At 46.2% G+C, this 16,838-nt stretch overlaps 1 protein-coding gene across 1 annotated transcript; it reads right to left on the reverse strand.

Moving 5' to 3' along the window:
• Positions 1-6,736: 6,736 nt before the first annotated feature.
• On the reverse strand, positions 6,737-9,410 carry LOC135826296 (uncharacterized). Its single transcript, XM_065338922.1, has one exon. The coding sequence runs from the start codon at positions 9,258-9,260 to the stop codon at positions 7,515-7,517; it is 1,746 nt and encodes a 581-aa protein (XP_065194994.1). The 5' UTR covers positions 9,261-9,410; the 3' UTR covers positions 6,737-7,514.
• Between the last annotated feature and the right edge of the window lie 7,428 nt (positions 9,411-16,838).

The raw sequence follows: 16,838 nt of genomic DNA on the forward strand, positions 1-16,838 counted from the left end.
TTGGGCCTTTTTGCCCGTGATTCTTCACTTTGCGGCTATATTATTCACAGCAGTGCCAAAGTTTAGGCGTCTCTGAATACGGGTGCCAGCGGCCTACAAGCAAACCAAAAATCAAATCAATGCGACCACTCACATCACAGCTGGGTCATGTTATAGCGAGGTACGTTGAAAGTGACACGTGGGCACAAATGGTCAAAAAGCGACAATTTCTCACTTTTCTGCCCGTTCGAAGGTCAAGAACTGACCATCGCCACCCTGATCTTGTTGTTTAGCTGGACATATGGAAGTTCAGGAAGAAAAAATTCCACATTTCAATAAACAACTTGCCCAGGGCTGCTCAAAGCCGAAATCAAGCTATCTCGAAGTTTTGGGCCTTTTTGCCCGTGATTCTTCACTTTGCGAATAAACTATTCACAGCAGTGCCAAAATTTTGGCGTCACTGAATACGGGTGCCAGCGGCCTACAAGCAAACCAAAAATGAAATCAATGCGACCACTCACATCACAGCTGGGTCATGTTATAGAGAGGTACGTTGAAAGCACGTGGGCACAAATGGTCAAAAAGCGACAATTTCTCACCTTTCTGCCCGTTCGAACCTCAAGAACTGACCATCGCCACCCTCATCTTGTTGTTTAGCTGGACATAGGGAAGTGCACGAAGGAAAATGCCAAATATAAATAAACAACTTGCCCAGGGCTGCTCAAAGCTGAAATCAAGCTATCTCGAAGTTTTGGGCCTTTTTACCCGTGATTCTTCACTTTGCGACTAGACTATTGACAGCAGTGCCAAAATTTTCGCGTCACTGAATACGAGTGCCAGCGGCCTACAAGCAAACCAAAAATCAAATCAATGCGACCACTCACATCACAGCTGGGTCATGCTATAGAGAGGTACGTTGAAACTGACACGTGGGCACAAATGGTCAAAAATCGACAATTTCTAACCTTTCTGCCCGTTCGAAGCTCAAGAACTGGCCATCGCCACCCTGATATTGTTGTTTAGCTGGACATAGGGAAGTGCACGAAGAAAAAATGCCACATTTCAATAAACAACTTGCCCAGGGCTGCTCAAAGATGAAATCAAGTTATTTCGAAGTTTTGGGCCTTTTTGCCCATGATTCTTCACTTTGCGAATAAACTATTCACAGCAGTGCCAAAATTTTGCCGTCACTGAATACGGGTGCCAGCGGCCTACAAGCAAACCAAAAATCAAATCAATGCGACCACTCACATCACAGCTGGGTCATGTTATAGAGAGGTACGTTGAAAGTGACACGTGGGCACAAATGGTCAAAAAGCGACAATTTCTCACCTTTATGCCCGTTCGAAGCTCAAGAACTGACCATCGCCATCCTGATCTTGTTCTTTAGCTGGACATAGGCAAGTGCACGAAGAAAAAATGCCACATTTCAATAAACAATTTGCCCAGGGCTGCTCAAAGATGAAATCAAGCTATCTCGAAGTTTTGGGCCTTTTTGCCCATGATTCTTCACTTTGCGACTAAACTATTCACAGCAGTGCCAACATTTTGGCGTCACTAAATACGGGTGCCAGCGGCCTACAAGCAAAACAAAAATGAAATCAATGCGACCACTCACATCACAGCTGGGTCATGTTATAGAGAGGTACGTTGAAAGTGACACGTGGGCACAAATGGTCAAAAAGCGACAATTTCTCACCTTTCTGCCCGTTCGAAGCTCAAAAACTGACCATCGCCACCCTGATCTTGTTGTTTAGCTGGACATAGGAAAGTGCACGAAGAAAAAATGCCACATTTCGATAAACAATTTGCCCAGGGCTGCTCAAAGCTGCAATCAAGCTATCTCGAAGTTTTGGGCCTTTTTGCCCGTGATTCTTCCCTTTGCGGCTAATCTATTCACAGCAGTGCCAAAATTTTGGCGTCACTGAATACGGGTGCCAGCGGCCTACAAGAAAACCAAAAATAAAACCAATGCGACCACTCACATCACAGCTGGGTCATGTTATAGCGAGGTACATTGAAAGTGACACGTGGGCACAAATGGTCAAAAAGCGACAATTTCTCACTTTTCTGCCCGTTCGAAGTTCAAGAACTGACCATCGCCACCCTCATCCTGTTGTTTAGCTGGACATAGGGAAGTTCACGAAGAACAAATTCCACATTTCAATAAACAACTTGCCCAGGGCTGCTCAAAGATGAAATCAAGTTATTTCGAAGTTTTGGGCCTTTTTGCCCGTGATTCTTCACTTTGCGGCTAAACTATTCACAGCAGTGCCAAAGTTTTGGCGTCTCTGAATACGGGTGCCAGCGGCCTACAAGCAAACCAAAAATGAAATCAATGCGACCACTCACATCACAGCTGGGTCATGTTATAGAGAGGTACGTTGAAAGTGACACGTGGGCACAAATGGTCAAAAAGCGACAATTTCTCACCTTTATGCCCGTTCGAAGCTCAAGAACTGACCATCGCCATCCTGATCTTGTTCTTTAGCTGGACATAGGCAAGTGCACGAAGAAAAAATGCCACATTTCAATAAACAATTTGCCCAGGGCTGCTCAAAGATGAAATCAAGCTATCTCGAAGTTTTGGGCCTTTTTGCCCATGATTCTTCACTTTGCGACTAAACTATTCACAGCAGTGCCAACATTTTGGCGTCACTAAATACGGGTGCCAGCGGCCTACAAGCAAAACAAAAATGAAATCAATGCGACCACTCACATCACAGCTGGGTCATGTTATAGAGAGGTACGTTGAAAGTGACACGTGGGCACAAATGGTCAAAAAGCGACAATTTCTCACCTTTCTGCCCGTTCGAAGCTCAAAAACTGACCATCGCCACCCTGATCTTGTTGTTTAGCTGGACATAGGAAAGTGCACGAAGAAAAAATGCCACATTTCGATAAACAATTTGCCCAGGGCTGCTCAAAGCTGCAATCAAGCTATCTCGAAGTTTTGGGCCTTTTTGCCCGTGATTCTTCCCTTTGCGGCTAATCTATTCACAGCAGTGCCAAAATTTTGGCGTCACTGAATACGGGTGCCAGCGGCCTACAAGAAAACCAAAAATAAAACCAATGCGACCACTCACATCACAGCTGGGTCATGTTATAGCGAGGTACATTGAAAGTGACACGTGGGCACAAATGGTCAAAAAGCGACAATTTCTCACTTTTCTGCCCGTTCGAAGTTCAAGAACTGACCATCGCCACCCTCATCCTGTTGTTTAGCTGGACATAGGGAAGTTCACGAAGAACAAATTCCACATTTCAATAAACAACTTGCCCAGGGCTGCTCAAAGATGAAATCAAGTTATTTCGAAGTTTTGGGCCTTTTTGCCCGTGATTCTTCACTTTGCGGCTAAACTATTCACAGCAGTGCCAAAGTTTTGGCGTCTCTGAATACGGGTGCCAGCGGCCTACAAGCAAACCAAAAATGAAATCAATGCGACCACTCACATCACAGCTGGGTCATGTTATAGCGAGGTACGTTGAAACTGACACTTGGGCACAAATGGTCAAAATTCGACAATTTCCCACTTTTCTTCCCGTTCGAAGGTCAAGAACTGACCATCGCCACCCTGATTTTGTTGTTTAGCTGGACATAGGGAAGTTCACGAAGAAAAAATTCCACATTTCAATAAACAACTTGCCCAGGGCTGCTCAAAGCTGAAATCAAGCTATCTCGAAGTTTTGGGCCTGTTTGCCCGTGACTCTTCACTTTGCGAATAAACTATTCACAGCAGTGCCAAAATTTTGGCGTCACTGAATACGGGTGCCAGCGGCCTACAAGCAAACCAAAAATCAAATCAATGCGACCACTCACGTCACGGCTAGGTCATGTTATAGACCCTTTGCATATGCGGCCAAAAAGGCTGCGTTTTGTACGCCACGCGTCATACCCATGACTCACCATTGTCACGTGCACGGTGTTTCTTCAAAATGGGACATGTCGTGAACATGGTGAAGGAGATTGAATGTTTGGCAATTGAGAATGCCACTTTGACGTCCATATTTTCACTTTCATCGTGCTCTACCACTGGTCTGTATTGATTGTTATGATGGACACGGAGCCTGTAGTCTCATCTGACCCACTGCAGCCAGTAGTTACCCCCAAGTTATCTGTGTATGCCGAGAAATTGGATTCCATTGGGAAGAAACGATATGAAGAGAAATTGTCTTTGCTTTCTGGATTCGACCCAATGCTGGGCATTCCTCGTGGTGCGAAACCTGTTGAGCCGTGTGTGGAAATGTCTGACCTTATGTCCTACTTGGTCCATGAAACGAGTTTCTGCTCCAAAAAGCAGTTTAAAGCAAAGAAGGGCCTTGACGCATATAACCAGTTCGTATCAGGTTGGGTGAAGGAAGTGAAGTCGTTCGAGTGCTGCGGGAAACATGTCACTGTAGCACGGGTAAGAGTTTTGTTCATCACAATAAATAATCACTCTTCATCGGTAACACTAGTATGGCAGAACTGACAAAACTGAATCTGCTGAGTTGGCTATTTACTCCTGATTAGTATGTGTGTATGAAAGTGGTTCAAATTTTGAACTTATAGGGGAATAATTGATAAACAAATTTCAGCACATGTACTAGATGCGCCACTTACTGTGCCATGAGATTGTGACTTGACGTAGTACTTACTATACCCTTCTTGCGGACATGTCCAGGGCTATATTTCTCAGTATGCATATGTACAAATTATTCCAAATTGTTGGTGAGTGATGAACGTGCATTCCATGTGTTCCATGTGCTCCATGTCTCTCACAGGTCCGTCACTCACAAAGGTTCAGCGAAACACCACTACACTGTTGGCTTATCACAGACCCCGATGGTGTTGTCTGCTGTGCGCACTGCAACTGTATGGCAGGCTTGGGAGAAACGTGCACACATGTTGCTGCTACTCTGTTTTTCCTGGAGGCTGTTCATCGGCATAAGGAACCCGCCGCGACCGTAACTGGAGTGCCATGCCAGTGGAAGGTCCCAACCTTTCAGAAGGAAATGGAGTATGCCAGGGTAGCAGACATTGATTTCTCGTCGCCTCAGCAGAGGCAGGAAGCACTTGATCGAGATGTGTCACCTCCCCCAAGCCCAAAGCGCCTCTGTGTGAAGCTACCCTCAGACGCCGAGAAGAAGTGCTTCTATAAGACCCTTGCGTCCCTGAAAACGAAGCCCGCCGTCCTGTCCGTCATCAAGCCTTTCCTATCAGGTTATGTACCAGCATAAACTTCACCCACCCTCCCGAAGCCACTGAATAGCCTTTATCAAGAGGAATGCCTCGCTATGAGCCATGAGCAGCTTCTTGATGTGTGTGCACAGAGTAATGTGGACATAAGCGAGAGGGAAGTGGCAGCTGTTGAGACAGCTACAAGGATGCAATCTGGCAGCAGAGTGTGGTTTGAACAAAGAGCCGGCCGTGTGACGGCTTCCCGAATGTATGATATATGTCACACATCTGCGCAGTCTCCATCCAGGAGCCTCATCCAGGCTATATGCTACCCCGATCCTCTGCCAAAGGGTGCTCCCTCTACACGCTGGGGACAAGAACACGAAGGCCCTGCACGGGAGCGGTACACTGCTATGATATCTGCCAATCACATGAATTTCGAGGTGTCTGATTCTGGTTTAGTCATCAGCAAGGAGCTGCCATTCATCGCTGCCTCACCGGATGGCATTGTCCAATGTGATTGTTGTGGATCCGGTCTGGTGGAGGTGAAGTGCCCTTATACTCATCGGGGGACTCCATTGGATTCGGCTTCCCAGGACAAGAAGTTTTGCCTGGAAATGGTTGGGAGCAAGTTACAGCTCAAGCGGACTCACGCTTATTATTTGCAAATCCAGACCCAGCTGTATGTTACGGGAGCAGATTTCTGTGATTTGTGTTTGTGCCTCTTCTCTGAGGATGGCAAGAATGATTTACATGTTGAACGCATCTACCCGGACTGTGATGCCTGGAAGGACTTCATTACAAAGGCGAAGAAGTTCTTCTTTGGGTGCATCTTGCCAGAGCTCGTTGGGAAATGGTATACGTCCAAGGGTGCTCGTCTTAGTATTGGCACTACCATGGGCCCTCAACAACCACCACCAATGTTGTCGCCTGCCAGAGAAGCCACATCTTCCTCGACAGTCCAAATGACGACGCAAAGCCTCTCTCTTCAGTCAGCTGCGAGCATCGCCCAAGTCCAGTATCCGATGGCGTCGAGTCTGGCACTTCATTCGCCGTCAATGGTGAAGGCCTGCTGCAAGAGTGGATGCTCCTATTCTTTAGATCTTCGTCCTTGCCGCTGTGGTCACCACTTTCATCATATATGTACGACTGATGAGGATGGAAAGCTGTGTGCTTGCTGTTATACAGCGTACCCCTTTTTATAGTCATTGACGTATTCGTCATTTTGTGTTATTTATGGTGGTAGTGCCACTCATTAACCACTATAGTTTCCCTTGCCACTGGAAATGACCTTAGCATATATAGCTCGCGTGTGTGTGTGTGTGTGTGCGCGCGCGCGCGTGTGTGTGTGTGTGTGTGCACATGTGTGTGTGTGTACGTGCGTGTGTGCCTGTACGCACAATGAACGAACAGCTTTTCGCTATCATTGCTGTTGCAATGGGCAAGTAACGGGTGTGTGTATGTGTTTATGAAGAAGGATTCCGGTTGTATACCCCAGTGACACAGTACTCTCTTGGCTCCCTGGCCCCTAACTACTGTACTGCGGGCATGACCATTACAAGTTAGTCTAGTAGGATGTTTTTGTTTATAACCTGAGAATGTGGAGAGCATGAACGCGAATGTTTTCTGATTTTCTGAATTTCTTTGCTAAATTTGATTTCTTCTTTGCCTGCCTGACGTACGAGTAGTAGTTTTGTACAAGTATCTCTCCACATCTGCTAATATTAGTCCGTAAAAGCGGCATCCTTCCTTGGCTGTTCCCCAGTCCAATACAATACCACTACCTCACAAAGCATTGTGTTTGCTTGTCTCAACCATGCAGGGAGTGAAAATATATCCCATGCTCTGCTTGCTGTATATTGAAGTCAAGCGAGAAGTAGGTATTGCTGCATGCTAAGAAGCCCCTGGTGTATTGTCACAAGCTAACAATACAGCGGATATAGGGACAAGATTTTGAGGCCCGGAGGCATGTCGTTGTAACCAATGTTGTCTGTACATGTATGTGGGACACAAGACGAGTAAATCGTTATAAATTTTTTCAAACTGTATCTACGGGACTGCATGGCAGCTCTCAGATTGCGGGATAAGATCAGAAGATACAAGCAACAGAGGAAAAAGCCCACAGCCAACATGTTCGGTGTCTCCGCTGTCACCGTGAACAAATCAAGTGAAGCGAAAAAAGATCATGATATGGCAGTGTCATTACAATAGAGGTAACTTGCAAATCTGGAAACTGTAAAAAGGACAACTGTGATTTCAGCAACAACAAAACACACACACACACTCTACAGCCATCACGTTCGGGCTCTCCACCGTCTCCGTGGACAAGTCAAGTGAAGTCGAAACGGGTCATCGGCGCAGGCAACAGGTGTAGTCACTCGAAAGGCACAACCGAATCACAGAGATTGGTCAGGGCACAACATACAGGAATGATACGGCAAATCAAAGGTCGGTCATCTCCAGAGCGACTACGCAGGAAATCAATCGGCAGTATTCCTCGCAAAATAGAATATTTCTTGCGGAGATTCCCAATAACTCGTTCGACGTGGATGCGCACGTTTGCGATGCTGCGGGTGGTATGCACATCATCGGCCGACAGTTGCTTCTTACCCCTTGTGAACGCTGGGATGTGGAGCTTGGCTCCCTGCACGGCAACTAGCTCCTGGATGTCAAAGCCACGGTCTGCAAGGACAATGTCTCCAGGTAAAAGGTTTGACAAGAACTGAGAGTGCTGGGTTAGATACTTGTCACTGACGCGCCCGCCCCACGGCTCGGAGATGAAGGAGATGACACCTTGCGGGGTGATCCCAATCAGCACTTTAATTGTGTTATGTTGTTTGTAGTTCGACCATGTCTGGGCACGGGTGTACAAGTTTGAAGGCCTGTCTATGAACACTTCGAAGCAGTCGATGATTGATGACACTTTCACGCCAAACGCCTCCCTGAAACAAACTGGTGTTGTCGCTTGTAGCTCCTCCCTCCCTGGCCAGACAACCAAATGTGATAGTCGACGGTCCATGGCTGTATACCATTTGGTAAGAATGCGGGAAATGGTGCCAGCCGATACACCCATCCGATGGCCCAGGTCTTGTAATGATGAGTCCAACCGTAACTTCACAAGGGCAACAACCATCTCTTGAAACGGGGACAAGGCACAGCCAAATGAGTCTGGCATTCCCTCACGCACATGCTCGTACACAGCCAGTAACATCTCGAAGGTTGGCAAACCCGTAAAGAACCGCACATCGCTATCATTTTGCAACTTGGCTTGCGTGAACGGCGCGTGACTGGCCAATTTGCCTTCAAGCACCTTGTATTCCGCTGTCAGCTTGGTCAGCCTATCTTGCAAGCCCTTGTTCTCTGTAGATAGCCTGGCCAGCTGCACCTGGACGTCCAAGTTGTTGGAGCTAGCCGTTGGAGCATGGAGGGAAGAAGGTGAGAAGGTGGCTTCCGTTAAAGATTGAAAGGCAAATGTTATATCATCACCAGATAACAACGTCCCCACGCATTTGTCATTGGTGTCCTTACTGCCTTCTTCAGAAAAGTCTAGCTCTTGAACCAGCTGGCCAGGTGGAAAATTGGATAAATCCATGCTCTCCTCCACAAGGACGTCACTCTCATCATCAACATCATGTGGCGGTGACAGATCCAAAGCAGCAGGCCCAGCATCAGGTGATGGTGGTGGTTGTAACGAGGCAACGCCAACATCACACAGATGTGGCGGATCATTGACATCCAATGAAGCTGCAGCCTCTGAATGGGCCTCCTCCACTCTCTGTCTGGCTTTGCGACGGGCATAACGCTCCACTACCTGCTCCTCACTCGCCTTCCTTTTGCCAGGACCAGGCAAATTCTTCGAAGGAACCCAATCTGGGTTTGTTTTGTCCCAGAGTTCAGAAGGGCGGCCGGAAATGAAATGATCGCTGCAAACACGAGCATCATCCAATGTCTTCCCAACTAGGTCTGCTCTGGCTATCGCTGCAATCCACAGCCGTCGCCTCTCCTTGACCAGTTCGATGTCAGCACTTTTCGTTTTCGAGTTCACATTGGGAAGAGAAAACCTCTTGATTTTATCTCGACCCGTCCGCTTCGTACAGCGGGCAATAGAACATATACCCATCACCACAATGGACACAGACTACAGAAATGCAAAAAGCGGACTGCTTGGCAAGGAACAAGCGCAAGAAGAAGGGGAAGAAAACTCTAATATCAATTTGAAAACAATAATAATTTATTATAATCGAGGATGGGACATGTCCCAAGTTGCTTCCAACCTAGCACGGGTCCCTGACGTCATGATAATGATGACATAATGCGTACGCTGTGCAAAGGGTCTATAGAGAGGTACGTTGAAAGTGACACGTGGGCACAAATGGTCAAAAAGCGACCATTTCTCACCTTTATGCCCGTTCGAAGCTCAAGAACTGACCATCGCCACCCTGATCTTGTTGTTTAGCTGGACATAGGGAAGTGCACGAAGAAAAAATGCCACATTTCAATAAACAACTTGCCCAGGGCTGCTCAAAGCTGCAATCAAGCTATCTCGAAGTTTTGGGCCTTTTTGCCCCTGATTCTTCACTTTGCGACTAAACTATTCACAGCAGTGCCAAAATTTTGGCGTCACTGAATACGGGTGCCAGCGGCCTACAAGCAAACCAAAAATCAAATCAATGCGACCACTCACATCACAGCTGGGTCATGTTATAGAGAGGTACGTTGAAAGTGACACGTGGGCACAAATGGTCAAAAAGCGACAATTTCTCACCTTTATGCCCGTTCGAACCTCAAGAACTGACCATCGCCACCCTGATCTTGTTGTTTAGCTGGACATAGGGAAGTGCACGAATAAAAAATGCCACATTTCAATAAACAACTTGCCCAGGGCTGCTCAAAGCTGAAATCAAGCTATCTCGAAGTTTTGGGCCTTTTTGCCCGTGATTCTTCACTTTGCGGCTAAACTATTCACAGCAGTGCCAACATTTTGGCGTCACTGAATACGGGTGCCAGCGGACTACAAGAAAACCAAACATGAAATCAATGCGACCACTCACATCACAGCTGGGTCATGTTATAGAGAGGTATGTTGAAAGTGACACGTGGGCACAAATGGTCAAAAAGTGGCAATTTCTCACCTTTCTGCCCGTTCGAAGCTCAAAAACTGACCATCGCCACCCTGATCTTGTTGTTTTGCTGGACATAGGGAAGTGCACGAAGAAAAAATGCCACATTTCAAAAAACAATTTGCCCAGGGCTGCTCAAAGCTGCAATCAAGCTATCTCGAAGTTTTGGGCCTTTTTGCCCGTGATTCTTCACTTTGCGGCTAAACTATTCACAGCAGTGCCAAAGTTTTGGCGTCTCTGAATACGGGTGCCAGCGGCCTACAAGCAAACCAAAAATCAAATCAATGCGACCACTCACATCACAGCTGGGTCATGTTATAGCGAGGTACGTTGAAACTGACACGTGGGCACAAATGGTCAAAAATCGACAATTTCCCACTTTTCTGCCCGTTCGAAGGTCAAGAACTGACCATCGCCACCCTGATCTTGTTGTTGAGCTGGACATAGGGAAGTTCACGAAGAAAAAATTCCACATTTCAATAAACAACTTGCCCAGGGCTGCTCAAAGCTGAAATCAAGCTATCTCGAAGTTTTGGGCCTGTTTGCCCGTGATTCTTCACTTTGCGAATAAACTATTCACAGCAGTGCCAAAATTTTGCCGTCACTGAATACGGGTGCCAGCGGCCTACAAGCAAACCAAAAATCAAATCAATGCGACCACTCACATCACAGCTGGGTCATGTTATAGAGAGGTACGTTGAAACTGACACTTGGGCATAAATGGTCAAAAATCGACAATTTCAAACCTTTCTGCCGATTCGAAGCTCAAGAACTGACCATCGCCACCCTGATCTTGTTGTTTAGCTGGACCTAGGGAAGTGCACGAAGAAAAAATGCCACATTTCAATAAACAACTTGCCCAGGGCTGCTCCAAGCTGAAATCAAGCTATCTCGAAATTTTGAGCCTTTTTGCCCCTGATTCTTCACTTTGCGACTAAACTATAAACAGCAGTGCCAAAATTTTGGCGTCACTGAATATGGGTGCCAGCGGCCTACAAGCAAACCAAAAATCAAATCGATGCCACCACTCACGTCACGGCTAGGTCATGTTATAGAGAGGTACGCTGAAAGTGACACGTGGGCACAAATGGTCAAAAAGCGACAATTTCTCACCTTTCTGCCCGTTCGAAGCTCAAAAACTGACCATCGCCACCCTGATCTTGTTGTTTAGCTGCACATAGGGAAGTGCACGAAGAAAAAATGCCACATTTCAATAAACAACTTGCCCAGGGCTGCTCAAAGCTGAAATCAAGCTATCTCGAAGTTTTGGGCCTTTTTGCCCGTGATTCTGCACTTTGCGGCTAAACTATTCACAGCAGTGCCAAAATGTTGGCGTCACTGAATACGGGTGCCAGCGGCCTACAACCAAACCAAAAATGAAATCAATGCGACCACTCACATCACAGCTGGGTTATGTTATAGAGAGGTACGTTGAAAGTGACACGTGGGCACAAATGGTCAAAAAGCGACCATTTCTCACCTTTATGCCCGTTCGAAGCTCAAGAACTGACCATCGCCACCCTGATCTTGTTGTTTAACTGGACATAGGGAAGTGCACGAAGAAAAAATGCCACATTTCAATAAACAACTTGCCCAGGGCTGCTCAAAGCTGAAATCAAGCTATCTCGAAGTTTTGAGCCTTTTTGCCCGTGATTCTTCACTTTGAGGCTAAACTATTCACAGCAGTGCCAACATTTTGGCGTCACTGAATACGGGTGCCAGCAGCCTACAAGCAAACCAAAAATCAAATCAATGCGACCACTCACATCACAGCTGGGTCATGTTATAGAGAGGTATGTTGAAAGTGACACGTGGGCACAAATGGTCAAAAAGCGACAATTTCTCACCTTTCTGTCCGTTCGAAGCTCATAAAATGACCATCGCCACCCTGATCTTGTTGTTTAGCTGGACATAGGGAAGTGCACGAAGAAAAAATGCCACATTTCAATAAACAATTTGCCCAGGGCTGCTCAAAGCTGCAATCAAGCTATCTCGAAGTTTTGGGCCTTTTTGCCCGTGATTCTTCACTTTGCGGCTAAACTATTCACAGCAGTGCCAAAATTTTGGCGTCACTGAATACGGGTGCCAGCGGCCTACAAGCAAACCAAAAATCAAATTAATGCGACCACTCACATCACACTTGGGTTATGTTATAGAGAGGTACGTTGAAAGTGACACGTGGGCACAAATGGTCAAAAAGCGACAATTTCTCACCTTTTTGCCCGTTCGAAGCTCAAGAACTGACCATCGCCACCCTGATCTTGTTGTTTAGCTGGACATAGGGAAATGCACGAAGAAAAAATGCCACATTTCAATAAACAACTTGCCCAGGGCTGCTCAAAGCTGGACACAAGCTATCTCGTAGTTTTGGGCCTTTTGCCCGTGATTCTTCACTTTGCGGCTAAACTATTCACAGCAGTGCCAAAATTTTGGCGTCACTGAATACGGGTGCCAGCGGCCTACAAGCAAACCAAAAATGAAATCAATGCGACCACTCACATCACACTTGGGTTATGTTATAGAGAGGTACGTTGAAAGTGACACGTGGGCACAAATGGTCAAAAAGCGACAATTTCTCACCTTTTTGCCCGTTCGAAGCTCAAGAACTGACCATCGCCACCCTTATCTTGTTGTTTAGCTGGACATAGGGAAGTGCACGAAGAAAAAATGCCACATTTCAATAAACAACTTGCCCAGGGCTGCTCAAAGCTGAAATCAAGCTATCTCGAAGTTTTGGGCCTTTTTGCCCGTGATTCTTCACTTTGCGGCTAAACTATTCACAGCAGTGCCAAAGTTTTGGCGTCTTTGAATACGGGTGCCAGCGGCCTACAAGCAAACCAAAAATGGAATCAATGCGACCACTCACGTCACAGTTGGGTCATGTTATAGCGAGGTACGTTGAAAGTGACACGTGGGCACAAATGGTCAAAAAGCGACAATTTCTCACTTTTCTGCCCGTTCGAAGGTCAAGAACTGACCATCGCCACCCTGATCTCGTTGTTTAGCTGGACATAGGGAAGTTCACGAAGAAAAAATTCCACATTTCAATAAACAACTTGCCCAGGGCTGCTCAAAGCTGAAATCAAGCTATCTCGAAGTTTTGGGCCTTTTTGCCCGTGATTCTTCACTTTGCGAATAAACTATTCACAGCAGTGCCAAAATTTTGCCGTCACTGAATACGGGTGCCAGCGGCCTACAAGCAAACCAAAAATCAAATCAATGCGACCACTCACAACACAGCTGGGTCATGTTATAGAGAGGTACGTTGAAAGTGACACGTGGGCACAAATGGTCAAAAAGCGACAATTTCTCACCTTTCTGCCCGTTCGAACCTCAAGAACTGACCATCGCCACCCTGATTTTGTTGTTTAGCTGGACATAGGGAAGTGCACGAAGGAAAATGCCACATATCAATAAACAACTTGCCCAGGGCTGCTCAAAGCTGAAATCAAGCTATCTCCGAGTTTTGGGCCTTTTTACCCGTGATTCTTCACTTTGCGACTAGACTATTCACAGCAGTGCCAAAATTTTCGTGTCACTGAATACGAGTGCCAGCGGCCTACAAGCAAACCAAAAATCAAATCAATGCGACCACTCACATCACAGCTGGGTGATGTTATAGAGAGGTACGTTGAAACTGACACGTGGGCATAAATGGTCAAAAATCGACAATTTCAAACCTTTCTGCCCATTCGAAGCTCAAGAACTGACCATCGCCACCCTGATCTTGTTGTTTAGCTGGACCTAGGGAAGTGCACGAAGAAAAAATGCCACATTTCAATAAACAACTTGCCCAGGGCTGCTCAAAGCTGAAATCAAGCTATCTCGAAGTTTTGGGCCTTTTTGCCCGTGATTCTTCACTTTGCGACTAAACTATTCACAGCAGTGCCAAAATTTTGGCGTCACTGAATACGGGTGCCAGCGGCCTACAAGCAAACCAAAAATCAAATCAATGCGACCACTCACGTCACAGCTGGGTCATGTTTTAGCGAGGTACGTTGAAAGTGACACGTGGGCACAAATGGTCAAAAAGCGACAATTTCTCACCTTTCTGCCCGTTCGAAGCTCAAGAACTGACCATCGCCATCCTGATCTTGTTCTTTAGCTGGACATAGGGAAGTGCACGAAGAAAAAATGCCACATTTCAATAAAAAATTTGCCCAGGGCTGCTCAAAGATGAAATCAAGCTATCTCGAAGTTTTGGGCCTTTTTGCCCGTGATTCTTCACTTTGCGACTAAACTATTCACAGCAATGCCAAAATTTTGGCGTCACTGAATACAGTTGCCAGCGGCCTACAACCAAACCAAAAATCAAATCAATGCGACCACTCATATCACAGCTCGGTCATGTTATAGAGAGGTACGTTGAAAGTGACACGTGGGCACAAATGGTCAAAAAGCGACAATTTCTCACCTTTATGCCCGTTCGAACCTCAAGAACTGACCATCGCCATCCTGATCTTGTTGTTTAGCTGGACATAGGGAAGTGCACGAAGAAAAAATGCCACATTTCAATAAACAATTTGCCCAGGGCTGCTCAAAGATGAAATCAAGCTATCTCGAAGTTTTGGGCCTTTTTGCCCGTGATTCTTCACTTTGCGACTAAACTATTCACAGCAATGCCAAAATTTTGGCGTCACTGAATACGGGTGCCAGCGGCCTACAACCAAACCAAAAATCAAATCAATGCGACCACTCATATCACAGCTCGGTCATGTTATAGAGAGGTACGTTGAATGTGACACGTGGGCACAAATGGTCAAAAAGCGACAATTTCTCACCTTTATGCCCGTTCGAACCTCAAGAACTGACCATCGCCACCCTGAACTTGTTGTTTAGCTGGACATAGGGAAGTGCACGAAGAAAAAATGCCACATTTCAATAAACAACTTGCCCAGGGCTGCTCAAAGCTGAAATCAAGCTATCTCGAAGTTTTGGGCCTTTTTGCCCGTGATTCTTCACTTTGCGGCTAAACTATTCACAGCAGTGCCAAAATTTTGCCGTCACTGAATATGGGTGCCAGCGGCCTACAAGCAAACCAAAAATGAAATCAATGCGACCACTCACATCACACTTGGGTTATGTTATAGAGAGGTACGTTGAAAGTGACACGTGGGCACAAATGGTCAAAAAGCGACAATTTCTCACCTTTCTGCCCGTTCGAAGCTCAAGAACTGACCATCGCCACCCTGATGTTGTTGTTTAGCTGGACATAGGGAAGTGCACGAAGAAAAAATGCCACATTTCAGTAAACAATTTGCCCAGGGCTGCTCAAAGCTGCAATCAAGCTATCTCGAAGTTTTGGGCCTTTTTGCCCGTGATTCTTCACTTTGCGGCTAAACTATTCACAGCAGTGCCAAATTTTGGCGTCACTGAATATGGGTGCCAGCGGCCTACAAGCAAACCAAAAATGAAATCAATGCGACCACTCACATCACACTTGGGTTATGTTATAGAGAGGTACGTTGAAAGTGACACGTGGGCACAAATGGTCAAAAAGCGACAATTTCTCACCTTTCTGCCCGTTCGAAGCTCAAAAACTGACCATCGCCACCCTGATCTTGTTGTTTAGCTGGACATAGGGAAGTGCACGAAGAAAAAATGCCACATTTCAATAAACAACTTGCCCAGGGCTGCTCAAAGCTGAAATCAAGCTATCTCGTAGTTTTGGGCCTTTTGCCCGTGATTCTTCACTTTGCGGCTAAACTATTTACAGCAGTGCCAAAATTTTGGCGTCACTGAATACGGGTGCCAGCGGCCTACAAGCAAACCAAAAATCAAATCAATGCGACCACTCACATCACAGCTGGGTCATGTTATAGAGAGGTACGTTGAAAGTGACACGTGGGCACAAATGGTCAAAAAGCGACAATTTCTCACCTTTCTGCCCGTTCGAAGCTCAAGAACTGACCATCGCCATCCTTATCTTGTTCTTTAGCTGGACATAGGGAAGTGCACGAAGAAAAAATGCCACATTTCAATAAACAATTTGCCCAGGGCTGCTCAAAGATGAAATCAAGCTATCTCGAAGTTTTGGGCCTTTTTGCCTGTGATTCTTCACTTTGCGACTAAACTATTCACAGCAGTGCCAAAATTTTGGCGCCACTGAATACGGGTGCCAGCGGCCTACAAGCAAACCAAAAATCAAATCAATGCGACCACTCACGTCACAGCTGGGTCATGGTATAGCGAGGTACGTTGAAAGTGACACGTGGGCACAAATGGTCAAAAAGCGACAATTTCTCACCTTTCTGCCCGTTCGAAGCTCAAGAACTGACCATCGCCATCCTGATCTTGTTCTTTAGCTGGACATAGGGAAGTGCACGAAGAAAAAATGCCACATTTCAATAAACAATTTGCCCAGGGCTGCTCAAAGATGAAATCAAGCTATCTCGAAGTTTTGGGCCTTTTTGCCCGTGATTCTTCACTTTGCGACTAAACTATTCACAGCAGTGCCAAAATTTTGGCGTCACTGAATACGGGTGCCAGCGGCCTACAAGCAAACCAAAAATCAAATCAATGCGACCACTCACATCACAGCTCGGTCATGTTATAGAGAGGCACGTTGAAAGTGACAC

The sequence above is a fragment of the Sycon ciliatum genome, chromosome 10 (assembly GCF_964019385.1).
Source record: "Sycon ciliatum chromosome 10, ocSycCili1.1, whole genome shotgun sequence".
NCBI lineage: Eukaryota > Metazoa > Porifera > Calcarea > Leucosolenida > Sycettidae > Sycon > Sycon ciliatum.

Excerpts from the sequence above, each read along its gene's own strand:
- LOC135826296 (XM_065338922.1), bottom strand. The coding sequence starts at position 9,260 with ATGGGTATATGTTCTATTGCCCGCTGTACGAAGCGGACGGGTCGAGAT.